General features: G+C 46.6%; 1 protein-coding gene and 1 long non-coding RNA gene across 3 annotated transcripts in view; one reads left to right on the top strand and one right to left on the bottom strand.

Annotated features, from left to right (window-relative positions):
- Positions 1-7,143, bottom strand: part of LOC129484065 (uncharacterized) — an 8,094-nt gene extending 951 nt beyond the window's left edge. The window contains exon 1 of the long non-coding RNA XR_008658349.2: positions 7,010-7,143. This is a non-coding gene — a long non-coding RNA (uncharacterized lncRNA). The remainder of the gene's footprint in view (positions 1-7,009) is intronic.
- On the top strand, positions 6,613-27,645 carry GBX1 (gastrulation brain homeobox 1). 2 transcript variants are annotated; one of them, XM_063642368.1, is made up of 3 exons: positions 6,741-7,296; positions 25,119-25,549; positions 27,130-27,645. In XM_063642368.1, the coding sequence occupies exons 1-3, from the start codon at positions 6,759-6,761 to the stop codon at positions 27,304-27,306; spliced, it is 1,146 nt and encodes a 381-aa protein (XP_063498438.1). In that variant the 5' UTR covers positions 6,741-6,758; the 3' UTR covers positions 27,307-27,645. The 2 variants fall into 2 exon arrangements, with proteins under 2 accessions (XP_055137463.1, XP_063498438.1); XM_055281488.2 differs by lacking the exon at positions 27,130-27,645 and having other exon boundaries at positions 6,613-7,296; positions 25,119-26,241.

Here is a 27,645-nt window from a genome sequence, read left to right as displayed (position 1 = left end):
ACCAGGGTCCGCTTGCGCGGGGTAGCCAGAGCGCGGCGCACAGGAGGAAGCAGCAGGTGCTGCCGAGCCCGGGGAGAGACGTGCGGGACGGGGGGGGGGGTTGGCAGTCGGTGACAGGGAAACCTGCTCTTTGAGGAGGTGACATTTAGCCTGAGACCTGAGTAGAGCAGATCAGCAGGAGTGGCAGGACGGACCGTCCTGGCTGCGGGCGTGGGTCGGGGGGCATCTGCAGCGGTGGTCCAGGCCAGCGGCGGTCGCGGCAGGCGAGATTCGGGATCCCTGGGAAGAACTGGGGGGCCGCCGCTGGGGGGGTTGTAGGGGCTGCAGAATAGCGCTGTCTAGGGCAACTCGCAGGTTTTTGGCTTGGACCCCTGGATGCCAGATGCTAAGATGGGGAAGATGAGGAAGTAACGGGAAGCAGAAGGCCGTTGTTGGGGAGATGGCACTGGAGCCTCCTAGGAAGCATCTCAAAGGCTGTGGCCCCTGGCACGGGGATCTGGAGCCAGGTCGACGCAGGTCTGGGCATCATGCAAGTGCGGGCTCGCTGGCGCGGGAAAGAGTTTGGAGCTCTGCTCCCAGGGAATCCCGACTCCCGCGGATGACTTGCCCGAGACAGTCCTGTTGGTGGATTTTGAAGGAAATTCTATTTGATCGCATCCACTTGGTTCACTGTGTGCTTCCGGGTCCCCAGGTTTTAGGTGCTTCATGCCCTGCTGGGAACGAGACACGCTCCTGCCCTCAGTGAATCTTCAGTCTAGTCTGAGAAACAAGCGTGTGAACAACCAGTTAGAATACAAGGGGCAATAGGATGAATGCAAGATAAATGTGGGAGCAGGAGCTGGGGGCATGAAGAGGAGGGTGAGGAATGGGGTTGAGATCTGGGAGGGCGTCCCAGAGGGAGGACCCTCCTCTAAAGTGATAGGAAGATCGGGGAGGGTTTCTGGCCACATCTGGAGAGCCTGCGATCGTGGGATGCCTTTTTAAGGACGGGGAAGGGAAGAAAGGCGATGTGGAGTGGTGGCTGTGAAGGGGCTGTGCACAACCTCACATATTGTCCCCTTAGCGGGGCAATGTCAGGAGGGTCCTCACTGGGGTTAGACATTCAGATTCTTGCGAGCCAGGGCGCTTCCTCCCCAGCCTCCTGGCTGTTGGTCCCGCGGGCCCAGAACCTCTCCCTGGTAATTGCTTTTCGTAATGTGTTTGCTCCAAACCAATTTCACGCCTCCGTGAGGACTCCGCCCTGCACTGGAGGCGCGGACCTCCCCACCACCAACCTACCCACGTATGAACGCGCGGGCTCACACATACGGTACACATTTAACACAACAGACACACAGGGTTCGGGTACCGGGGCACACTAAACATACTTAACCCTACACTTACGCACACTAGACGTTAAGACACTCACGTACAACCCCCTCTCCCCAAACAGTGCATTCACAGTTAAGCATCTAGAGGCGTCCCGCGCTCTCGCCCTTGGATGCTCAGTTAGTGGTTTCTTTGCCCTCGGCGCGTCTCCTGGACTATCGCCAGGGGGCGCTGCAGCACCCTGCACCTCCTTCGCCGTGCCCGCAGTTGTGCGCTGCTGCCACCAGAGGGTACCCGCGGACAGGCCCGACGCTGCCCACCATGAGAGGACTTTCTCTGGCCAATGAGTGGATTGGAGGTATAGATTTGTGGTCTTTGACTTGAATACTTTGTTTTTTCTTAGCATCCTTGGTGCTGGTTGGCAACACAGGTCAGGCCAGATGATGAGGCCGTGGTGGGCACAGAGGGTAGATTAAAGATAAAATTCCACTGTAGGAGCATTTCCCAAATGTCAGAGAATATGGACAAAGCAGCACTTTTAGAATTCTGTTTTGGACAATGAGACCAGGTACTTGCCCATAACGCGTCTGTTCAGGAATTCAGTAGGAGAACCACAGTTTTTTGCTGGTAAAGAAAGGAGCTAGCTCTGTTCAGATTTGACAGAGGCAAGGTCTGTACTTGGTACTGATGAAAGAGTAAGAAGTAGTTTTTGGAGTGCTCTGGATTTCAGGGAAAATGAGTCCCTTCCTTTCTTGGCCACTCTACTCTTTGTCTATTTAGTGCAGGAAGAACTCATTTTGTAAGGTGTTTTTTCATATTCAATTGACTCTTGCCCTTGCTTTTTGACTAGACAAAGTTTTTGTTGTTCTTTTTTTTTTTTTTTTTTTTTTTTTGAGATGGAGTCTCACTCTGTCGCCCAGGCTGGAGTGCAGTAGTGTGATCTCTGCTCACTGCAAGCTCCGCCCTCTGGGTTCACGCCATTCTCCTGCCTCAGCCTCCCCAGTAGCTGCCTGCCACCATGCCAGGCTAATTTTTTGTATATTTAGTAGTGACAGGGTTTCACCGTGTTAGCCAGGATGGTCTGGATCTCCTCACCTCGTGATCCACCCGCCTCAGCCTCTCAAAGTGCTGGGGTTACAGGCGTGAGCCACCGCGCTCAACCCTTGTTGTTCTTATTTGTAAGACAGGGTCCTGCTCCATCACCCAGGCTAGAGTGCAGTGGCACAATCTCTGCGCACTGAAGCCTCAACCTCCCCAGCTCAAGTGATCCTCCCACCTCAGCCTCCTGAGTAGTTAGGACTACAGGCATGTGCCACCATGCCTGGCCAATTTTTAAAATTTTTTTATAGAGACGGGGTCTCACTATGTTGCCCAGGCTGGTCTTGAACTCCTGGTATCAAGTGGTTCTCCCACCTGGGCCTCCCAAAGTGTCGGGATTATAGACATAAACCACTATATCCCGCCAGAGTAGATCTTAATCACTCTCCCTCACAGATGGAGATGTCAAAGAGGGGTCAAGGTCACAGGGCCCAGTGAGGGGTCAGAAAAGGAATTTGACTCCAGGTCTTTTTCCTTTAGCCAATGCTTCTTTCCATTTACCATGTGGCCTCAGTTCTATGTTCTATGAAAGGGCAGGGAAAGGAAATGGGTTGCTGCAGTTACCACTATGTATGCCAATGTTACCGAATGTCAAGGACTTCACAGAAGTCACACTGCGTATCTCTAGCATGGCAAGGGAACAGATAGAGGATATAAATGGGTTATGAAATACAGTATCTAACAAACACAAACCACACCAGGTCAGCAGAAGTACTTAAGGTCTCACTTGCCTCTGTTCAGAATTGGTGGCCCACTGGGATTTGTTGGCACTAAGTTTTAAGTATGTACTTCTTGGCCAGGTGCAGTGGCTCACGCCTATAATCCCAGCACTTTGGGAGGCTGAGGCAGGCAGATCATGAGATCAGGAGTTCGAGACCAGCCTGGCCAACATGGTGAAACCCTGTCTCTACTAAAAACACAAAAATTAGCCGGGCATGGTGGCGGGCACCTGTAATCAGAGCTACTTGGGAGGCTGAGGCAAGAGAATCACTTGAATCTGGAAGGCGGAGGTTACAGTGAGCCAAGATCATGCCACTGCACTCCAGCCTGGGCAACAAAGCGAGACTCCATCTCAAAAAAAAAAAAGCAGGTACTTCCTGTGCCAGCTTGAGTAGAGAATCCACTTTACTGAGTATAGTTCTAAGCAATAAGCTCTTGGCATGAACTAGGTGACATATATCTTCAAGATCAGAGGGTTATTTTATTTATTTATTTTTTGAGATGGAGTTTTCCTCTTGTTGCCCACGCTGGAGTGCAGTGGTGCGATCTCGGCTCACTGCAACCTCCACCTCCCAGGTTCAAGCGATTCTCCTGCCTCAGCCTCCCAAGTAGCTGGGATTACAGGCATGTGCCACTATGCCCAGCTAATTTTGTATTTTTAGTAGAGATGGGGTTTCACTATGTTGGTCAGGCTAATCTTGAACTCCTGACCTCAGGTGATTCACCCACCTCGGCCTCCCAAAGTGCTGGGATTACAGGCATGAACCACCATGCCCAACCCAGAGGGTCTTTAAAACATTTTTTAGAGACAAGGTCTCCCTCTCTCACCCAATCTGGAGTACAGTGGTGTGATTACAACTCACTCTAACCTCCAGCTCTTGGACTCAAGCAATCCTCCTGCCTCTGCCTCCCAAGTAGCTGGAGCTACAAGTGTGTGACACCGTGCTTGGCTAATAAAATCAGAGGGTCTTTTAACCTTGAGTCCTTGAAATACCAGAATGTGACAGGCTTCTTAAAGTAGCCTTTTATTGAAGGGACTGGTGGAAGACAGATGTTTCAATATATATCCTTTCGAGCTTTTGGAATTTGGTACTATGTGATTTTATTACCTATGCAATAAATGAATGCAATTACTTTTAAAAATGGTTCTTCCTTCATGCCTTATTTGGCTGATCCTGTAACTGCTCATACAGGTTTAATTTCAGTTTTGTAGCCCAAAGTTGCCTCAATAATTTGTCAAGTTAATAAGCCTCTGTTATGTATCCAACACCGGTAAGCCCTCTCACTTTAAAAATACAATATACTTTTGAAGCTTCGTCTTCCATGTTGGTGTGGTAAAGTGCTTTGTTAATTTAGCAAAGGGGTGTTCTGAAGAGTATCTTTAGATAAGTTCTTTAGTAGTGAGTTGGAGTTAAGCTAAGACACCTCTTCTTTCTCTATTGTGACATCTTACCACCAGATTCGTTTCTTAGAAATTTCACTGGTTTAATGTGGAGCCCAAGGTAGATCAAGACTGCATGGAAATGACACTCTTCTCTGTTCACCTCTCTGATGAATTGTCAGTTAAGGCATAACCAAAAACTCCCTTCTTGAGTCCTGCCCCCTTCCTCAGTCCACCCTGGTGACAGTGTCTTTCAAGGTACTGATTTAAATACATCAGCCTGACATTAACAGTGTTCACTAGGCTAACACAACACTCCTGATTTGGGACAAATGTCACTGAGACCCAGAGTTCCCTCCTGCCCTGCGCTGTCTTGGCCGGGCAATCCTGGAACTTGTGTAGGTTTTCGTCCTTGCTGGAGCCAAATCACTTCCCCTACCTAGACTGCATCTTCCTAAACTTGCCTGGCTTTGCTGTTATTAATTTTAACTAGCTTGGCTCTACCTGGCCTCACTTGAATAACAATTTCCTTGTGACCAGATGACACTCACTGTAGCTGGCCAGGCTTGCCCTATGTCCTGAAGCTTGGGTCACTCTTCTGTTGACTTGCCTGTCTTGTCTCTTTCTTGCCCACTGACCTGAGGTGGCTATCAAGCCAAAGTGTCTGTGACTTTTGCCTCTAGATTGACAACTCTACTGCTGGGAATTGGGAGGAGGAGGAGGACGGTAAAAGGTGCCACCATTTCTGTGTCTCAGAAGGGGGGAGGTGAGAGTCATCTGCAATTAGCGGATAATTAGCGCTGCTGACCCTTGGGGCTCATCAGCGCTCCTGGGGCCAGCCCCCAGCAATCAGCTAGGGCAGGTCGAGAGTGTCAGGCCCAGGAATGAATAGGGCTCATCAGCGGCGCTGGAGCTGGGGAGCCAATCAGGGAAAATTAATAGCAGAAGAGAGGGAGAGAGAGCGAGGGAGGGAGACAAGAGATAGACAGACAGACGAGATACAGATAAAGGAGAGAAATGAGAAAACTCGAGTAAGAGGGACTGGGATAAGGAATGAGAGATGGGAAAGAAATAATCAGAGGAATAGGAATAGAAATGAGGACGGGAAAAGGAAGAGGAGTGGGAGGAAGAAAAAGAATGTAAAGGATGGGAGAAAGATGGAGGGGAAAGGTCAGAGGAATGGTAAGTACTTGGCATAGTGTGGGCACTCAAGGAAATTACCCACAGAGGCAAGAGAAAGGGACTAGGGAAAGTTGGAGACGGAGGAGGGAATGAGGAAGAAGGTGAAGAGCCAATGCCAAGAGAATAGAGACCAGAGGCCAGAGTGCGAATGGGGCAGATAGGACGAAAGGGGCCCCATAAGAGTGGCCCTAAGCCGCAGAACCGGGCGGGCGCAGCGCGCCCCCTGTCGGCCCCGCCTCGCCTCCCTCAGCCCCGCGCTCTCGCTGGAGGGTGCGGTGGCCGTGCTGTCCCGCCCGTCGCGCCGGAGCTTGCTCTGGGGACCGCCACAACTTGGCTCCATGGGCGGGGGAGGGGTGTCGGAGCTGGGAGGCACGCCGGGGAATGACCTGGGGTTCGAAGGAGGGCGGTGGCCCGGAGCAGAGGGGTGCTGAGGTCCAGCTCCGCTGCCTGTCCCTGCTGGTGCGCCCTCTCCGCCTGCCGCCCGATGTCTCATCCACGCTCGGCCCCGCCGCCCCGTCGGAGCCTGGGCCACCTCCCGCTTGCCCTCCGAGCCGGGCCGAGCCCGGGCCAGGTGGGCTGAGTTGGGGGTGGACTGGTGGAGGGAAGGGGACCGGCCCAGCAGCTGCCGCCGCCTTCTCGTCGGCAGCAAACTTTCACAAAGCGGCGTGTCCGGCCTCATCAATCTCCATTAATAATAGTTGGTTGGACCGCGGGGGGCGGTGGGGGTCCCTGGCCGGCCGGCCGGGCCTCTGGGAACGGGCTCTGCGGAGGGAGCCGGAGCCGGGCGCGGCGGCAGCGGGCGGAGGGAGGAAGTGAAGCGTAATTTGAGGAAGATGGATGAGTCCGGAGGGCGACACCCCCAGCCCGCCCGCTCGCCCGCCCCCTCCCTCCTTATGAGAGAGAGGGAGCGCGGCGCCGGAGCCACACTGCGCCGAGCCCGCGCCCCGCCGCCACCTCGGCCCCGGAGCCAGGGAGCGAGCCCTACGTGTCCGCGCGGGGCGCCCGAGCCGCGGGGCACACGGAGGCGCCCGGAGGGGAGCGCCCCGGGGCGTCCGCAGCTCCGAGCAAGATGCAGCGGGCCGGAGGCTGTGGCGCCCCTGGGGGCAACGGCGGGGGCGGCGGCGGGGGCCCGGGCACTGCCTTCTCCATCGACTCCCTAATCGGGCCGCCGCCGCCGCGCTCCGGCCACTTGCTGTACACCGGCTACCCCATGTTCATGCCCTACCGGCCGCTCGTGCTACCGCAGGCGCTGGCCCCCGCGCCGCTGCCCGCTGGTCTCCCGCCCCTCGCCCCGCTAGCCTCCTTCGCCGGCCGCCTTACCAACACCTTCTGCGCGGGGCTGGGTCAGGCTGTGCCCTCGATGGTGGCGCTGACCACCGCGCTGCCCAGCTTCGCGGAGCCGCCCGACGCTTTCTACGGGCCCCAGGAGCTCGCCGCCGCCGCCGCTGCCGCCGCCGCCACTGCCGCCCGAAACAACCCCGAGCCAGGCGGTCGACGCCCAGAGGGTGGGCTGGAAGCTGATGAGCTGCTGCCGGCCCGGGAGAAAGTGGCAGAGCCCCCACCACCTCCGCCTCCGCACTTCTCAGAGACTTTTCCAAGTCTGCCGGGTAAGTGCTACGGCCGACCAGGGCGGGCGGGAGGCCGGTTCACCTGGAAATTCCAGACAGGAACCTGCTCGGAACCTCGACACCTGCCTGGAGCCTTGAAGTCCCAGACCTTTAGATCGCGCGCAGGTTCTGACTCCAATTCAGTTCCAAATACAGCCTCTTTAGATTCCAGAACCCCCGCCCTGCTCTGTCCCCATAGTCCTGAAGGCTAACCGAAGACTTTCCAGTGCTCCCTTCACATTAGTGCCTTTCCCTCAGCATCCTAGCCATCAAGCCTTGGCCCTGTCTCCTTTTCAGAATTCCTTCATTTTTTTCCTCCTCTGCCAGGGGTAGACAAGCTACAAGGATGGGAATTCCGGGGGCACCAAGATGGGGGTATGTTGGAGCAGCTGTCAGTTCAGCAATGGAGGGCACGTTCTGGCTTCTAGGGAGATCATATTGACCCTAAAGGCTCAAAGGATAGGAATAGGCTCTGTGGATGAAGGAGCAAAAAGTGTGTGTGTGGGGGGAGGGGGTCTTAAAGCCGTGACTTCTGAATTGGCAGATTCAGAGCTAAGCCTTGAAGAACTGAGTAGGGGACCAAAGAGAACATTAGCTACAGGAGGCCTAGCACACGCTGGACAACTGCTGACCAGGAGACCAAGAGAGAGGCTAAAGGCTGGGCTGAGTTGGGTGTGGCCCAAAGATCTAGGGTGCAGAACCTAGCTAAGATTCAGCTGACAGATAATTCAAGGGCCCTGGACCCTCGATGAATGGTGCCCTCTCCATAGAGGCAGGGTGTATTAAACTGAACCTTGTTTAGAGTCAATTCAATTAGAGCCCTCCTGACCTCTCTATTGGTCCTTAACTCCTAGAAGCCAGAAAAGCTTTCTTCTGGCTAGACAGATTCAGGTGTTCTGAGTTCCAAAGCTTATACAATTTGCTGGGCCCTATTTAAGAAAAATAGGGACCACTTGCAAGTGTGGGGACTCTGATTCTTCAACATCGTTAGTATCAGGATGGAACCGCTTCTGCTCAACCATTCATTGCATCCAGCTTAGAGGTGGAAATGACCCCAGTAGGCCTGGGAGCTGACTTGAACAGAGACAGGAAGGGAATGCAAGAGTCCTTTTGTCCTTTGCCAGCAGAGGTGATTCTTCATTATCAGTTTTGGGGCCCTTTCTGACATTGTCCAAAGGGTTAATCACTCTTTCAGACCCCAAAGGCTGCCATAGGGCCTGTCTTCCTATTCTTTTCTCCTTTCGCCCTGGCATTTTGCTTTTGGGGATTCAGCTGTTGTTTTCTTTTTTGTACCTGGTTGGATCAGGAAGACCCAGTAACTGAAGTCAGAATAGCATCTTCTAAGGGGGATTATAAGGAAAAGATAGAGCAGCAACTGGAAGGTGGGAGAAAATGACCACAAGATAAAAGGGCCCAGGGCGGGAGCCTGGAAGCCAGCAGGATGATCTTAAGAAAAAAAAGATTAGTATGATTGTCAGAATAGGATGGTCCTAAGGCAGAAAAAAAAGCAAGGCAGGCCATCAAAGAGATGGCTTTGGAGGAGATAGGACCTGAAGGTGTAACCAGACATATATAGAAAGAGATGAGCTGAAGAGAGACGATGGAAGGGGGATCCCTTGGTAGCGGGGACATAGGGACATATGCCCAAACTGTGGGACAACAAGCAATTTGTCCCACCCTTTCAGGTCTGCTCAGTTCTTATTTTGGCCTATATGTATAATGGGGGCTCTTTTCTGGATCATATAGTATATTGGCTATAAAAACAGACATTGAGAAAGAGAGGAATAAGCAGGGAAAAAACAGAAGAGAAATATTGATGAAACAAGAATAGAGGAAAGGAGGAGGGGATGAGTTGTATACTGGGAATATACAAAGAGAACATGAAGAAGGAGAGGGTTCTCTGCTGGAAAAGGGACTCTGAACTGGGCTAAATGAAAAATGAACTGTATTACTGGACCACAAGTGTGAGTGTGTGTGTGTGTGTGTGTGTGTGTAAGAGTTCTGTCATGAGAGAATTTGGGGAGAACTAAATAAAAATACTAGGGGAATAAGGAAAAGTTTCAACACCAGGAGTAATTTTCTTTAAAGGGTTTTTAATACCGAGAGTGATGGGAAACTGGAATTCATATAAAATGACAGAGCTTCATCATCTGAGGAAAATGTTGAAAGCAAAAAAAAAAAAAAAAAAAAAGGAAATTTGTGTTGTTCTTGGAGTAAAGGCCAGGAGTTTTTTTTTTTCAAGAATGATAGGAGAACTTACAGAGGAAGAATTTTGAAAAAGTGCTGGAATAAAGGTAATCACTCATGCTGGGAGGAGATACATGTAAAGGGTTTATAGTGGGGAGGCTGGGACACAGTAGTAAGGAGGAGGGACTTCAGAAGAAACATTCAAAGAGCATGAGGAATGAGAGCTCCTATCTGTGACTGCTGCTTCTGTCACTCTGAGTAAACACGCTTCCAACTCTTCCTGGCCAAGCCATTCATATCCACCTTCCCAATCTTGAGTTTTTCCTGAAATCATTGAGAAAAGAAAATGCAATTCCAGAAATGAGAGACATAAACTCAATTTGGGGACTGATGACACATGACCCAGACTAAAAATGGTTGGAAAACAGATACTCTGTTTTGGGAATTGTATTAAAGTATTTGGAGTGAAATGACAGAGCTCTCTGCTGTGAATAATGGGATTGAAACCTCAACATTAGAAGAATTTGGAGAAATAATGCAACCTTTAAAATGACAGAGGAGAAATTGTTTTCCTTGTGTGAATGAGTGACATGAGTCTGAAATTATTATTAATTTACATTTGTTTAGTGTTTTACAACTACTAGCCCGTTTAAATAAAATCATAGTGTAGATAGGCCAATTTGGCGAATGATTAGTGATTTTCTTTGGGAATTACAGGGACTATTTTTTTAAATTTGTTGAGAGTTAAGACAGGTACCATTCTCTACTAGAACTGACGAAGTATAAAAGGAACTTTGTTATGATTTGATTGCAGGAGTAGAAGCTATATTAGCAGATGAAAAGAAATATGATATATAGAAGTAATTGGGTAGAAAGTTATTGAAAATGGTAGATTGAAAAGAATCACAAGTTTGGAATGTGGGAAGCAGTGGGGAAAATTGAGAGAATGTCTTTTAGTAAGAGTAATAAAGAGGAGATAATTCCGAACTGTTAGGAAAGATTAAAGTATGACTCAATAGAAGAGCCCAAAGTAGTGCTGGCTAGTAGAGATATAAGCAAGCCATATATGTCATTAAAAATTTTTTATTAGCCACATTAAAAAGATAAAAATAGGTAAAATTAATTTTAATTTTATTTAACTCAAGATATCCAAAATATTATTTCAACATTAATCAATATTAACATTTTAATGAGATAATTTTATATCCTCTTTTAATATTAAGTCTTCACACTCCAGTGTTATTTTACACTTCCAGCACATCTCCATTTGGACTAGCCATGTTTCAGTTGGTCAGTAGCCACAGGTGAACAGTGGTGACCGTATTCAACATGATGGATCTAGAGAGTTTTAAGAACAGAGTTATGTGAAAGTGATGGAAGAAAAGGAGCTTTGAATTGGATAATGGGTCCTCGGTGTATTAGGAATAATGGAGAGAAGAGAGCAGGAAGCTCTAAATGACAGGAGAGAACAGAATTCTGTCTTAGGTGGGATGGGCAGAGATGATCTCGTGTGTCTGACGGTTTGTGTGAGCTTTGGCTGAGAGTAATCAAAGCTAACTTGCTGTGTGCAAGATGTGGTACAGATATGCATCACAGCAACAATGGGTGAAAAGGATGCTATGTACTGGGGAAATGATGAAAAGAACTGTGAATGTGGAGAAATGCAGAAAGCCAGGTGTGGTGGCTCACACCTGTAATCCCAGCAATTTGGGAGGCCGAGACGGGCAGATCACCTGAGGTTGGGAGTTTGAGACCAGCCTGACCAACATGGAGAAACCCCATCTCTACTAAAAATACAAAATTAGCTGGGCTTGGTGGCGCATACCTGTGGTCCCAGCTACTCAGGAGGCTGAGGCAGGAGAATCACTTGAACCCAGGAGGCAGATGTTGCAGTGAGCCGAGATTGTGCCATTGTACTCCAGCCCAGTGGGCAACAAGAGCAAAACTCCATCTCAAAAAAAAAAAAAAAAAAAAAAAAAGGCAGAAGAAAACTTTGAGTTGGGGGTTTCTAGAGCAATTATTCACTCAGGGGAAAAAGAAGATTGGATTGCCTGAATGCAGAAGCTTAGGAAGTGAGGAATGGTAGCTATTCCATATATATTTGTTAGATGGATGACAAAAATGTAGTGAGAGATTGACATGAAAATTAATACCAGTATTGGGCATGGTGAAGAAAACATTTGTAGTTTAAGGTTATATAGAAGATATGGGAATATGATGGGACAAACTTGAGACATGGTGTTGTAGTAAACATTGTTTTTTTAAACTAAGCATAAAAAGATTTGCTAATTTCTGAATACAGATTGGCAATAATAATTGAAATCATGCAAGGAGACCAGGGAGACTTCCTAGGAGCCTAGTAGTCAAGTGCTGATTACTGTAAGCTGAGCACCTGATTGTAGCTAGGGAACATTTGGATGACCATTAATTAATTTCTGAATAGGTATCCATTATGATTGTCAAGATACGATATTTACTTATGAGAGGAAAACAGAAAATGATAATATGACATGGAATTACAGAATTATGTTGTTAGAGACAAGAGGGAGATTTTTGTTAGAAACAAGTGATGGAGATCCAGAGTATGTTTTCCTAGAACTTTTGAGCATACAGTCAGAATGATTGCTACATTGACATTTATAGAAAGGCAAATATTGCATTAACTTAATGTGATTGATGGAACATTTGTTTAGGAGTTGTGACACATGGGTTCAATTCTCACTTTTGTCACTCATTAGTTGTATAATTTTGACAAGTCACTTAGTTCAATTCAGGGAACATTTATTGTGTGTCTATTACAGACTTAGTATATTTGAGACACAGTGGTAGATTCAAAGTCATGTGACTTCTCTAGGCTTTGGTTTCTTCAGCTGGGCCAAAAGTTTTGGTTCAGATGATGTTTAATGTTCCTTTCAATTCTCTAGGCCTCAGTGTTTAAAGTAGAGCTCTCAACCTGGACTCCACAGACCTTTCATCAGGGGATCTGTTAGCTATGGGTGGGAGAAAATTTATACCTTTATTTTTTATCACTTCAACTATGAATGTAGGCCAAAAATCATAGTTGTTTCAGCAGTGCATGATGTTTTTGTCACCGAAAGAAATCACAGATAGTTTGATATACATTTATAGTCTTTGGAGGGACCTTGTTTAATGGATAAAGAAACATGATGATATCACAAGTTCTGTTTTAAACTATATTTTAATATACTTGACTTCAAATGTAATACTATGTATTTTATGTTGTACATCTAAAAGCATTATTCTAGAAAGTGTTCATAGGCTTTACCAGATTGACAAAGGACTTAAGGGCACAAAAGGGTGAAGAACCCCCTGGATCGGAGATAGAGCTCAGGAGTGACAACAGGAAAATTTTATTAGGATTAGAGTCAGAGGCTGAGATGCCCTGTGCCATAGTGAAAGTAACCCTTCAGGGGTTGGCAGAGAGAAAGAGTCTCTAAGGTGGCACATGTAAATATGGAGATATATATATAATAGATTATTAGGAGGAGGATTCTTATACCTAGAGTGGCAGGCATGAGTAGACTGTACTGGGAATAATGCAGAGAGGTAATATTTGGAATAATGGGGGAAATATTTTAATCGGAAAGAAGGAAGAACATGCATTGTGAGCAAAGTGCTTTGCATTGAGAGAAATGTTACAATAGGAAGCAAGAATTCTGCCTGGGAAGTAATAGGAAAAGAAAAGTAATGGGAAAAGAAACTGATTTGGAATTAGGAAATAGAAAGGAGAGAAGTAATCGAGTAGATGTACAAAAAAGAGAGAGATTTAAACAGGAATGATGAGAAGGAAAGAATTTGGTGGGAAGAAGGAGGGAATGGGGAAATGCCCTGTGCTGGGGTAGGAAAGAAACTTTGTGTCTGAACCCGTGAAAAGGACAGAGCTCTCTATGCAAGGTAGTGCTTATAACCGACAAAAGGCCTGGATTAGGAGTAGTAAAAAAGAGGTGGGAAATTTTTATTGGAAGTCTGATCTTGTTGGGAGAAAGTTATCATCTTAGAGTACTGTGGACGAAATGCTGATGTGCTAGGACTAATTGAGAGAAAGGGTGATAGGGAGAAGAGATGCTTGCATTTGGTGCAATAGAGGAGTGGCCCACACAAGTTGAATTAAGGTGTGGTAGAAAGAGACAGGTGTCGCAAGCAGTGTCTTCACTGGCCATTATAGAGGGGAAAGCAATGATCCTTATGTGCTGAAAAGAATCTGTATTAGAAGTAGAGGGGCTATAGGAACTCAGATGAGGGTTATAAGCAAAAGGCACTGTTCAAAATATGAGGACTGGGAGGAACAGGAAAATACTTCTGACTGGGGGTAATGGGAGGCAGATGTCTTGACTGAATTATGGAGAAGATGATATTATAATAGAAGTAATGGAGAAAACAGAACTCTGTAGTGGGGACAGTGGGAAGAGAAGTAATGCAGAGGTGTCTCCACTGAGGGAAGGAGATGTAATTACCCTGAGTGTAAAGGCAAGAAGTGCTTTGTGCTGCAATTAATAACTATTCTATGAATTATGTGTGGACACTACAAGTACATAAACTGATTAGCCTAAGCAAAGGAAGTGTCTTAGCTTCCTCATCAGTAAAATTAGGGGCTTGAATTAGGTGATCTCTAAGATTCCTTCCAGCTCTACAATTCTGTTTTTACCTATAAGGATATCTTTATTAATGAATTGTTTCTTTTAAAAAAGAAAGGCATCCTGAGCAAAGGGCCTGGGGAAACTCTATACTTTTCAGTGGTGTTGTAGTCATGGAGGAGGAGGAGGTAGCAAGGTAAGATGCATGCATCTTGAGGTGAGATCAGGGCTGGTCCTTAGGGTGGAAAAGGCTTGTCTTCTGGGATTGGGGAGGGTGTACCTGAGCTATGACTGTGTATAGCTGTCACATTAAATGAGAGAAACATTTGATAAAGACGGTAGAATTTGTATAGGCCAAATAGATTGGGGATCAGTTGGGACCAACTTTAACTGGTGAGGAAGGAAGCAGTGGAAAAGAAGAGAAGTTGTGTTGTAAAATTGGTTCCTGGCCTTCTATATTGTTTCTGTATCTGGGACAATATTTATGATAGGCTGACATTAGAATTCAGTCTCATCCCAGTATGGTGGCTCATACCTGTAATCTCAGCTCTTTTGGAGGCCGAGGTGGATCACTTGAGTCCAAGAGTTTGAGATCAGCCTGGTATAACATAGTGAGACCTTGTCTCTACCAAAAGAAATTTGCCAGGTATGGTGGTGTGTATCTCTAGTCCCAGCTACTCAGAAGGCTGAGGTAGGAGGACTGCTGGAGCCTGAGAGGTTGAGGCTTGAGGCTGCAGTGAGATGTGATTGCACCACTGCACTCCAGCCTGCACAACAGAGCAAGACCTTGTCTCAAAAAACAACAACAAAAATTCAGTCTCTGCCTGGGTGCAGTGGCTCATGGCTGTAATCCCAGCACTTTTGGAGGCTGAGGCGGGCCAATCACTTGAGTCTAGGAGTTCGAGACCAGCCTGGGCAACATGGCAAAATCCCACCTCTACAAAAAATACAGAAAATTAGCTATCAGTGGTGGCGCACACCTGTGGTCCCAGCTACACAGGAGGCTGAGGTAAGAGGATCCCTTGAGCCTGGGAGGTGGAGGCTGCACTGAGCCAAGATCATGTGACTACACTCCAGCCTGGGTAACGGAGTGAGACCCTGTCTCAAAAAAAAAAAAACATCAGACTCTTTTTTTACATTAAATGTTAACAAAGAGATGAGGTATAGTGCAAAGGAGCAAGCATGGGCTTTGGTCAGGAAAGCTGGGTACAGATGTTAGTGGTGCACTTTCTTTGTGATCTATAGGAAGTACTCACCTCTACAGTCTGTTTCCTCACCAGCAAAATAAGGACAGTAATATTTACCTCACAGGGTTAAGGATTAAATGCACAGATATTTGTGCAGCATCCTGAAAGTAATAGGTGCTCAAGAATTTATCCTTATTGTCCTTGCCTTGGAAATACATGAGGAGCTTTCCTGGGAATTAAGTTGGGAAAGATCTTGTTACTAGGAATGGTGTAGGATAGGTGACACTCTATGTATTGAAAAGGACAAGTATTTCTAGGAGTGATGATAGAGTAGTTCTGTGTTCTGAGAACTGATTATTCGGGGACTGCCAGGAAAGAACATTGTACTGAATCTAATAGGGGTGGATTTCACATGTGTCTTTGGCTCTTTCTCCCTCTTTTCGGTTTCCCTGTCTCACATTTTGGTGTCCTCTGTAAATCCCAAGGCTGCTGAAAACCCCTTTACTGTGCCTCACTAGGGCCTGTTCTCCCTTTCTCTCCATTAAAAAATAAATAAATAAATGAATAAATAAATAAATAAACAAACAAACTTCTTGTTTCTTTATCAAAAAATTTCTATTCTCTCATATGTTTCATTTCAATTTGATGTTAAAATCAAAGCCACTGGATTAAACTAATTCACACTCAGGTGGACTGAGATTTTTAAAAGTCCAAATGAATTTCAAACTGGTGGAATCTTATGTGGTATTACTATGAATAATTTTAGGTAATGTGGAAACATTAGCGTGGATGGGAGAGTTGTGGAAGTGAGGTGGAGAGGCTTACTTTCCCTGGAGTCATGTGACCATTGTCTCTTCTGGTTACAGCATTGTATTTAGTCAGAACTCTTCGGGTTGGTAGTGATAGTGGCTCAGCTCTCGGCTAAAACGGGGATTTATTGCTTCCTGTAACTGCAAAATACCTGAGTGGATTCAGAAATGCAAGTAGTGTTGTGAGGTCTTTCTTTTTCGCTCCCAGCCTGGCTCCTCTCTCTGTCTTCACCCCATTCTCTCCTTAAGACAGCTTTCTTCATTTAGCTAGAGGTAAGAGAAGGCACAAGCACATGCAGTTCTAAATTTTTATAATCCCAGGTTAGGACCTGAGTGGATTCTAGTGTATATAAAACCCTGGGATGACTGATTCACTAGCTTGAGTCATGGCTCCAGGGAGATAGCATGTTGCAATTGGTCAGAACCAAGTTACATGCCCACCTTTAGTCAGGAAGGTAGAGAAATGCTGTTGACAGTCCCACCAAGTAGTGGGTAGTGTAGTGGGGAAGCAGTACCTGAAGGAAGCGGATACTGCTACTGAGCAAAAGGGGGAAGGTATGCTGGGCAGACAAAAACAACCCAAAACAGATGTCTGCCTCAACCAGAAAGAAGGAAAAGAATGGGCCTTCAGCTCCCTTTCAGTATTAGGAAGAAATACTGAAAGGAAATCCTTTGTTTCCCCACTGGCTAGCTAAATAGTGATAAAGAGATCCTGGCAGTGAAGGTCTGAAGAGAGTTCTGTAACGAGGAAGGCAGAGAGAGATGAAGATAGTACAAAAATTTCCATCCCTCAGTGAGGCTTTCTGTTTGCTCTGATACCTATACGAGAAAGAGCTCTATGAGGAATGAGGGAGAGAGTTGTAAACTAGAAGCTAGAGAACATTGGGTGTTTTTGTTTGTTTGTTTGTTTGTTTTTGAGACGGAGTCTCGCTCTGTTGCCCAGGCTGGAGTGCAGTGGCGCAATCTTGGCTCACCGCAACCTCCGCCTCCCGGGTTCAAGCAATTCTCCTGCCTCAGCCTCCCGAGTAGCTGGGACTACAGGCATGTGCCACCATGCCCAGCTAATTTTTGTATTTTTAGTAGAGACAGGGTTTCACTATGTTGGCCAGGCTGGTCTTAAATTCCTGACCTCGTGATCTGCCCACCTCAGCCTCCCAAAGTGCTGGGATTACAGGCGTTATTATTTTCAAAGTTAGAAAATACACTTTTTTTTTTTTGAGACAGTCTCACTCTGTTGCCCAGGCTGGAGTGCAGTGCTGCGATCTCTGCTCACTGCAACCTCTGCCTCCTGGGTTCAAGCGATTCTCCTGCCGCAGCCTCCTGAGTAGCTGAGATTACAGGCGCACACCGCCATGCCTGGCTAATTTTTGTAGTTTTAGTAGAAACAGGGTTTTACCATGTTGGCAAGGCTGGTCTCGAACTCCTGACCTCAAGTGATCCACCCGCCTCAGCCTCCCAAAGTGCTAGGATTATAGGCGTGAGCCACTGTACCCAGCCAAAAATACATTTTTAAATAAAAGAAGCACTGACTGGTAAGATTACATCATATAAACCATTAAGGACAAAAGAACGGGAGAAAGATTTGGTGGAAATTTTGTCTCAGGAATGACAGGAAAAGTAGCTTGTTAAAGGACAGGTGAAGTTTGGTGAGTGAACCTCTCTGATGACAATTTTAAGAATCTTCTCTGAGAATGTTAAGGGAAGATATTAATGATTAGGCTAGGACTCTGTGGTAGTAAGTGAAAGGGATGAGATCTTTTTCTTTCTCTCTCTCTTTTTTGTTTTGTTTTGTTTTTGAGACAGGGTCTCACTCTGTCGCCCAGGCTGGAGTGCAGTGGTGTGATCTCAGCTTACTGCAACCTCCGCTCCCAGGTTCAAGTGATTCTCCCACCTCAGCCTCCCGAGTAGTTGCGATTACAGGTGTGAGCCAATGTGCCCAGCTAATTTTTTTATATTTTTAGTAGAGACAGGGTTTCACCATGTTGGCCAGGCTGGTCTCCAACTCCTGGCCTCAAGTGATCTGCCTGCCTTGGCCTCCCAAAGTGCTAGTATTACAGGTGTGAGCCACTGAGTCGGACCAAAAGGGGTGAGATCTAAACTTGGATTTGATAAGAAGATTATTTATCTAATGAGACATCTGGGGAGAGGGCTTTTACAAGTGGGAGAGGAGGAGAAAATAGTTTACTGGAAAGAATGAAAACAGCATTAACTGCAGCTTAGGAGACCTGACACCCTGTCCCTCTCTGATTCTAGACCTGACACTTTGTCCCTTTCTGTGTAACTTAGGAAATCATTTAATCTGTCTGAAACTCCATTTTTTCACCAGAAAATAAGGTTACTACCTCTCCTATTACTACTAATAATAGATCTGCTCTACGTCAGTCAAGTGCTTGAAGATAAGATAGTAAATTTGGAAAATGTTTTGAAAAGTTAAAGATCATACAAGGGTGCTCTTGGAAATGGCAATGTTAGTATGCCCTGAAAGGAGGTCTGAGCTTAAAATGGTGGGAAATTGCCCTGAACTTGTCATGAAGCTGGGAGGGGTTCTGGATGACAGTGATGTAAAGAAAATTTTGTTGACTTGGAGTAAAGAATGCTAAAGAGTCATAGGAAGAGTGCAGAGAGAGAGAGAGAAAATGAAAATGGATGTTTCCAATTATACCTAATAGTATAGGCAGGAGTAGGAGCATAACGGAAGCATGAAATTCATGAGAATGAGTGAAAAATAAACTGAGAGTGAGCTGGTTGTTTTAAACAATAGGAGAAAGTACTGTTTTTTAAAAGAACAGAGAAATAATTCTGTATTGGGCATGATGAAATGAGGGTTTAGAAGTGGGAGTGATGGCAAATATGTCTCTTTTTTGAGGAATGACCTGTGTTTCTTCCCATCTTTTGACCCCACCCAAACTGGAACTGGATTCAGGGAGATGAGTAGTTGGCCTGCGAAAATCAGGAAGAGATTCATTGTCCTAAGAAGGGCCGGCCAGGAGAGAACCTAACCTTTCCTAAGAGTGGTTGGGGCAAGTGTTAGGATAGTTGTTTTTGAAGTAGAGAGAAGATAAGTCAGAACTGAGGGGCTTCTCTTCTATGAATAATAAAGATAATTGATTTCCTACGGCCATAACAGCAGGAGCTGCAGTAATGGGCTGAATGAGGGACAACACAGGGGCTAGATGAGTTCCTGTAGCTGGGAGCATAAAGTTGTCCTCCACTCCCTCTGGCTTTTCCTCCTCCTTGGTGCCTCTAGCGCAGGCCTCCCTGCCTAGATGGAGTGAGGCTAGGGCACTGTGTTCTTTCTGGAGAACACCTACCATGGATTCTTTGGCCCTTGATTTCTTCCCTAGCCTGAACTGACCCATTACCGAGATGGGCCTTCTTTCTGACTCTGGAGCTGCTCCCCTTCCTCTCGGAAGGAAGGCCCCATGCAAGCATGTCTCCTGGAACATGAGTGCTGCTCTCTGGAATGAGATTAATGCCCTTGACATGAACTCTACAAGTAATCAAGGTTCAAACCTTGTGATTTCTAGTTCTTAGGATAATAACATCCACCAGGAGAATTCACATGAACTCTGTTTCCTAATGACCAGTCTGTCCTACCATCACTTCCCCTGGCCAGAGGCCAAATTGTTTTTCACAGACTAGACTCAACCATAGGGAACAAGCTGGAAACTCAATATACTCTTCTTATTACCAATAATATCATTCTCATACATAAAGGACAGAACCTTTCTGTCTGTTTGGCCTACCTACCTAGCACAACAAAATAGTTTACAATTTTAAAATTTTCATTTTGCTGAAGTATTCTCATCAGAATCATTATTTCATTATTTTCCACAGGAAATTTTTTTCATGCAAACCAACAACTTGAAATTTTCCATGTAACATTTTTAATTCTTATTTATTTATTGTTTTTGGTTCATACCAACCAATTATACTGTCTGCAATTGGAAATTTACCTTTTTTCTCTTCTTTTTTTTTTTTTTTTTTTGAGACAGAGACTCTGTCGCCCAGGCTGGAGTGCAGTGGCGTGATCTCTGCTCACTGCAATCCTGCCTCAGCCTCAGCCTCATAAGTAACTGGAATCACAGGCGCACGCCAACACGCCCGGCTAATTTTTGTATTTTTAGTAGAGACAGGCTTTCACCATGTTGGCCAGGCTGGTGGTGAACTCCTGACCTCAGGTGATCCACCCACCTCAGCCTCCCAAAGTGCTGGGATTACAGGCATGAACCACCATGCCCAGCCAGAAATTTACTTTTATGAACATTGTATCTACCAAGTCCAGTTATTCTAAATCAAATTTTGCAAATAGAAATTTTATCAAGATTTGCTTCTTGCCAGGTGTGGTGGCTCACACCTATAATCCCAGCACTTTGGGAAGCCGAGGTGGGAGGTTTGCTTGAGTCCAGAAGTTTGAGACCAGCCTGGGCAACATAGTAGGACCCCAACTCTGCAAAAAGAGTAAAAAAAAATTAAAAATAAAAAAGTTAGCCAGCCATGGTGGTGTGTGCCTGTGGCACAGCTACTCGGGAGGCTGAGGCAGGAGGATCACTTGAGACCAGGAGTTCAAGGCTGTGATGAGCTATGATTACTCTACTGCATTCCAGTCTGGGTGACAGAGTGAGCGCCTGTCTCAGAAAAAAAAAAAAAAAAAAAAAAAGATTTGCTTCTTTCAATTTTTAGTCAATAGCAAATTTTTATGTGCAATTTTTATTTTTTACTATTAATATTCATTATAAATTGGATAAAAGGAAATACTTTTATTTCTTAGCTAATTCCTGAGAAAATAGTTAGCTGTTTTGAAATTTCCACATTGTAAAGGATTGCACTACTGTTTTGCTCATTCTCTTTCACTGCCTGTGTCTTTGGCTACTGCAATCTACAGTGCTCCTTCTCTTGGGGCAGCAGAGAGCAAATGGCAGGGCCAAAATGTTTTGCTTTCCTTCGAATGTATCAGTATTCTGGCGGGAAAGGTAGATGAGGTGTTTCTTAAAAAGTACCTTTTGCTTTCTTTCCCCTGATTTTTCCCATATTTTCTCTCTCCCTTCTCTAGACTTTTCAGCCCTTTTATTTTATCTGACTCATCATTTAATTTTTCTGCTATTTCTCTACCCCACTTCTTTCCTTCCCCAGTCTTCTTTCCACCTGCCTTGGCCTTTCCTTCTCTCTCCCACTCCTTGTCGGTCTTACTCATTGTCCCAGACTCTCCTCTGAGGCATGTGGCTGTATTTTCTCCTCTCATTGCTTTCTTCTATTGTCCCACCCCATTTCGTTTCAAGAGTTGCTTATCGGAGTCTTCAATGTCATGATTATAAAGGCTCAGAGAGAAACTCTTGCCCCTGCCGCTCAGCATCCCACTGGGATCAAGTAACCAAGAGAGGTTGTGAACCTGTGCTCCTTGTATGGCTTTAAAAGCAGCACTGAGGGTGGCCGGCTCATGTGGGCTTGATTTTATGGATCTGTCTGAAGACAGAGGGATGGTTGATACGATCTCAGGAGGGCCCTGCCAGATCGGGAACCTGGGAGCCTCATCTCAATCATCATCAATTAAGATTTATTGGACACCCCCTGGGTGCTTGGAGTTGTACTAACTGATTTTATCCTTCAGGCCTCGAAGTCTAGTTTCTGCCTTTTTAGCACTGTTTAACATATTGTAATATTGGGCTGAGTTTGTACAAGCTTTTCTTATTCTTTTTCTTATTATTTACTACAAACTGTGTTTTAAAAAATTAAAGTAGAGGATTTACTAATGGTATTAGGATTGTCCTTAATTTCTTTAAACATCCTATAGATTTTTAAGATCCTATAGATTCCTACTGCATATAAATTCCTCTCCAGCTAATGTGAGATCTGAGGGCATTCTGAAAAGTGGGAAGGATAACATTCATAGGGAGATGTCTTATGCACTGGAGCTGGGCGGGGTGGGGTTGTGGAGAATATCGTAGGAGGGGCTTAGGAAAGGAACGGACAAAGAGGGAAAGAAAGGAAACAGGGAGCACATGCATGAGCATTTGGAAATCGTTTCTTTTATTTAGTCAACAGATGCTTATTGAGTGTCTACTCTGTGCAGGTCATTTTCAAGACACTGAAGATATTGCAGTGAATGAGAAATACTCAGATACCTACCTTCATGAAGCTATAGTCTATTAGGAAGAGACAGCCAGTAAAATAAATGAATAAAATTGGTAAAATGGACCAAAGTAACAAATCAGAGAAAGGAGATAGAGAGTATCAGAGGGTTTAAATTTTAAAAGGATGACCAGGGAAGGTGTCATTGATAAAGACCTGAAAGAGGTAGGGAATAAGCTAGTGCAAAGATCTACGTGAAGAATAGTATATTCCAGACAGAAAGAGGAATCATGGGCCAGGTGGAGTGCAGAGGACAGAAGCTGGGAAACCAGTTAGAAGATGACAGTGAACCAGGTCAGAGATAATTGTGATGTGGACTAGTTGGAAGCAGGAGATAGGGATAAAGGATTGGGCTCTGGGGGTATTTTAAAGGCAGCAGCACTAGCAGGGCTTGCAGATGGACCGGATGTGGGTTGTGAGACAGAGGAGTGAAAAGATGGCATCGAGGTTAGGTTTGAACACACAGAGGATGCAGTTGCCATTAACTGAGATGGGGATGATGTGGATAAAGATGAGAAAGAGCTGGTTTGGGGGAATGATCTGATTGGAGTTCAATTTGGGGCATGTTGAATTTGAGTTCTGTGGAAGTGGAAAATAATGGGAGAAGAGACCTTAATGAAATGAAGGAGGAAACCAAGGGTGTGAATCTTAGAGAAAACAACATAGATTTGGCTAGGGATGAGATAGAGGGGAAAGAACAGGCTGATGGGAGATATTATAAGGGGCGAATTAGCTACAGACAGGATACAGTACTTAACCAGATGGGTCTTGACGCTGGGCACCAGTGAAGCCTGAGCAAACTAGTAAAGAAGAACAAAAGCCATTGGCTGGTGAAAAGCAATGTACAGGAGTGGCATGGGAAGACTGGGGGAGCCCAAACTGGGGCATGCCGCATGGACTTTGAGAAGGTTAGAAGAAACAGGAGGCACTCCAGAAAGAAAAGGAGAGGGATGAAACACCTTTGAGGTATGAAGTTGATTGGGATGTAGATGGGTGATGTGGAAAAAGGTTGAGAGTTCTGGCCACTAAGGAAAATGTCAGCTGGGCACAGTGGCTCACACCTGTAATCCTAGCACTTTGGGAGGCCAGGGCTAGAGGATTGTGTGAACCCAGAAGTTCAAGACCAGCTTGGGCAACATAGTGAGATCCTGTCTCTATAAAAAAATAAACAGAATTAACCAGGCATGGTATGTGCCTGTGGTCCCAGCTACTTGGGAGGCTGAGGGTGGAGGATCACTTGAGCCTGGAAGGTCAAGGCTGTAGTGGGCCAAGATTGTGCACTATACTCCAGCCTTGCTGACTGAGTGAGAGTCTGTCTCAAAAGAAAGAAAGATAGGAAAAGAAAACGTCAATGTGGCTGTTGAGGAAAAAGACCAGGTGTAGACTGCACCTGCGAGGAGGAAGGGACCTTGGCAGGGGGTGGGGCGGGGTGTGCTGAAGGAGAACCACCAGGAAGCTCTGACTGCCAGGGGATGTTCTCTCTGTGAACACACACACCCTCTTTCTCTAATAAAGCCTTTCCCCGTGCCCTGAATTTAGTTTACTTGGAGTTGTATTCTCAACCTCTGAGTCTGCTTATCTTAGGCATATCTGATATGTGGCCGATACAGGGAGATGCATTCCTATATATAGGTATGCAGGCCTCCTGCCTTTGCACAGTGGACACTTCTGGAAAGGAGCTGACTATTCAGCTTACAGATTATCCATTTTCTCTTGTTCTCCTGCCTATTGATTGTCTTTTGACTTGTTTCACTGCTTTTTGGTCCTTTGAGTAGAAAACAGAGTTTGTAAAACTCACTGAAAACATGTGTAATGCATTATTTGCAGTTCTGATATAAACATCATTGGATACAAAGATGAAAACCAATGGTTGAATTAAGTTTTAGAATTGTGTGGATTAAAATGTTTATATGCCTGTGATTACAAATCATCAGTATTCTACTGAATCAAAATTTCTTTTTTACCCTTTTCTTCTCTTCATTTATCCCTGTTGCACTTTTCCCTCTTCCTGCTCCTCCTCCCATATTCCTTCCAGTCCTCCCAGCTGACATCAAGCTTAGGGGCCTCAGGATTCTGAACTTGAGCAGAAAACAGCTGTTTGTGCTGCTCAGGCATCCTTGGCTGGGGAAAGGGGAAGGTGGGAAAGAGATGGTTTCATTTTAAGGTCAAGGGTAAGGATTGAAAGGGGATCAGGAGGCCTAAGTAACTGGGAGAAAAAAATCTGGCCACACTCAAGGTACTGCGTTGCTGGGAGCCATGGAAATGAGGTTCGGGGACTGCAGATCTAGGGAAGAGGGAGAGGAGGAGACAGAACAGAGGCCATGAGACAGCTCTTGTCAGCTGGGCCAGATGAGGACTCCTAGGAGAAGAGCAAAGGCTGAGCCCTCCTCTCCCCATCTGTCCTGCCAAGGTCAGTTCTTCTGCATTGCTTCACTCCTTCCCACAGTGGCTCTAGAAGGATCCCAAGCCAGGTCCCATACTGCTTCATTCTGGCACCTGAGGCTGCGAGGCCTGGCTCTGGAGGGGTAGTATATCACTGCAATGCTGGGCCATTGGTCTCTAGGTTCCGAGAAAGCTGGGGAGGTGGTGGGTGAGAATGAGATGGGGGTGGTGGGGAAGTTGAGGGGTCATTGTCCACACACTTATTGCCTCACACACTTTTCCGTAGTGAAATCTGTGCTGGTTAATACCTTTCTTCCCATTTCTTTGTCTTCCCTAAACCTCTTCCCCTTCCATATCCTGGGCGTGCCATCCTTCTGCCTCCTGTCCCTCCCCATCTCCTCCTCTCCATGGCTCTCTTTTTTCCTGCTCTTGTCTCCCAACCCCCCATTTCTGGCCATGGTTCCATGGGCCTCCTCCAAACTGTCTTTTCCTTGCTTCTCCCTCCCCATCCACTGGCTTCTTGCTCCTCACAGCAGAGGGGAAGGTGTACAGCTCAGATGAGGAGAAGCTGGAGGCACCAGCAGGAGACCCAGCAGGCAGCGAACAGGAGGAAGAGGGCTCAGGCGGCGACAGCGAAGACGACGGTTTCCTGGACAGTTCTGCAGGGGGCCCAGGGGCTCTTCTGGGACCTAAACAGAAGCTAAAGGGAAGCCTGGGGACTGGAGCTGAGGAGGGGGCACCAGTGACAGCAGGGGTCACAGCTCCTGGGGGGAAAAGCCGACGGCGCCGCACAGCATTTACCAGTGAGCAGCTTTTGGAATTGGAGAAGGAATTTCATTGCAAGAAATACCTGAGCTTGACAGAGCGCTCTCAGATCGCCCATGCCCTCAAGCTCAGTGAGGTGCAGGTCAAGATCTGGTTTCAGAATCGACGGGCCAAGTGGAAGCGCATCAAAGCTGGCAATGTGAGCAGCCGTTCTGGGGAGCCCGTAAGAAACCCCAAGATTGTTGTCCCCATACCTGTGCATGTCAACAGGTTTGCTGTGCGGAGCCAGCACCAACAAATGGAGCAGGGGGCCCGGCCCTGAATGGGCCCCAAGAACTTAGGAAGGCGAGGGATCTGTACCTGAGCCTGCTCTGAGACTGTCAGGGTTCTGTGGACCAGAGGGGCTGCAACTGTGATTCTGCCTTGAGGAGGGCTAGTTGGCAATTAACCTAGCCCTGGGTGTGCTCCTCCTAGAACCTGAGGTGTGAGCACTTGGCCCTGAGCCTGTTCCAGAGACCTTCAGGAGTAGGGGCTTCAAGGTTAAATGGGCTGGAGTTCTAATTGCTGAGGAGCTGTTGGGACTGAGGTGGACTCCTGGGGAGGGGGTGGGTTCTAAGATGCCTAAGACCTGAAGATTCTGTGGCAAATGCCCTGGAACAGCTTCTGATGGGTGGAGGGATCAGGCGATACCTAGCCAAGTAGATCGCAGCTCCTTATTTATTTGTGTAAATGTGTATATATGGAGCTATCGGTCTCTGTCTGTCTGTCTGCACCCCTGAGAGGGATTGGGAAAGTTGTTTCCTCAATCCTCAGCCAGAGTTCGTCTGTCTTACTGCTTTGGGGCAGGCCCCGTCTTGCCTCTCTTTACAAAGAAATGAAATGCAACCGTCACTGGCCTCTGTAGAAATTCTTCAGCACTCCCCCATCTCCCCCACCCCACATTAACTACCTCTACCCCCCGCGCTTTTCCACTAGGGCTGCTCACCGCTCGCTCTTGCCTCTATACCTCGTGCTCCTAATGTGCCATCTCTTCCTGGTTCCCATTAAACAGGCAAGCTTCTCCAGCTCTGTTTTCTCCTCCTTGGATGAGCTGGCAGACTTTGGGAGAGATTCACTTCACTTCCTGTTGTATTTAGGTGGGGTATGTCCAAGCCATCTAACTTAGGTGGAGGTCACTAATGGCTGGGGCACTCATATCACCCGTGAGCTCATGAATAAATTGTTTTCTATGCAGAAGACATGGCAGCTTAGTCTGTCTCTGCCACCCTTTGATATTCCAGATGCAAGGGCCTAGGGGGAAAGACCCACTTCCAGTTTTCTGTTCTTACAGCATTAACTGTCATCTCTTCTTCTCCCCGTTGCACCATTTTTGAAGCTTGGGATACCCCTACCTCTTCTGTTACAGAGTAAGATTGGTTGAGGGGGCCATGGCTAAGTGGATGGGACAGGAATGAATTTGTGTGATAGACATAGCAGAGGCTTGGGGATTGGAACAGCATTAGTAGACAAAGTGAATACAGGGAGCAGGGCTCACAGATCCACCTGCAGACAGCAGGCAAAGGGCACAGAAACCAGTGGAAGTTGGTATCATGGTAACTGGGCTTCCTGGGAAGAAATATGACCTGTGTTGATTTGGGAGGGGAGATACAGTAGAGAGCAGAGCCATCGAGAAGAAAAATGGGCTGTGAATGAGGCAAAGAAATTCGGGAAATGAAGGTATTAATGTCAGGAAGGGGAGGGAAGTAAAGCTCAAATACCTGGCCTCCTTACTTTCCTTAGAGGGAAAGCTTCTGGCTATTCCTGATTCCTGGAATGGAAGACTTATCAACGTCTCATCACCCTGACGTGCTGGACACTTCTTATGGCGAGACCAAGACAGCTCTCCTTGGCAGCTCATTTCTCCCAGCTGGTTTGGGCAACCAAACAAAGCAATCTGGAGCCGTGACTGGTCATTAACAATGGTACCACAGTTCTTGAGCTAGGACACCCAGAGCTAGGGCAGATCTTCTCTATTTTTTGGCTAATTTCAGCAGGACTTGAGAATTAGGCTAAAAATATGTAGTCCAGACCAGCTCCATTCCCAGCCTGGTCTAGATCAAGGCTAAGTCTCCTTAGATTCAGCCTTCACAGGGAACCTATGGGGTTAGAACCTTTTTTTTTTTTTTTTTTGAGATGGAGTCTCGCTCTGTTGCCGTCTGGAGTGCAGTGGCGGGATCTTGGCTCACTGCAAGCTCCACCTCCTGGGCTCATGCCATTCTTCTGCCTCAGCCTCCCGAGTAGCTGGGACTACAGGCA

This window comes from Symphalangus syndactylus, chromosome 6 (genome assembly GCF_028878055.3).
Source record: "Symphalangus syndactylus isolate Jambi chromosome 6, NHGRI_mSymSyn1-v2.1_pri, whole genome shotgun sequence".
NCBI lineage: Eukaryota > Metazoa > Chordata > Mammalia > Primates > Hylobatidae > Symphalangus > Symphalangus syndactylus.
This window is presented reverse-complemented; position numbering and strand designations above follow the sequence as displayed.

What these genes read in the sequence shown, in the direction of transcription:
- GBX1 (XM_063642368.1), top strand. Translation starts at nt 6,759, where the DNA reads ATGCAGCGGGCCGGAGGCTGTGGCGCCCCTGGGGGCAACGGCGGGGGC. An exon ending in GACTTTTCCAAGTCTGCCGG is followed by an intron (nt 7,297 to 25,118) that starts GTAAGTGCTACG and finishes TGCTCCTCACAG; the next exon opens with CAGAGGGGAAGGTGTACAGC. An exon ending in AGCGCATCAAAGCTGGCAAT is followed by an intron (nt 25,550 to 27,129) that starts GTGAGCAGCCGT and finishes TACTTTCCTTAG; the next exon opens with AGGGAAAGCTTCTGGCTATT.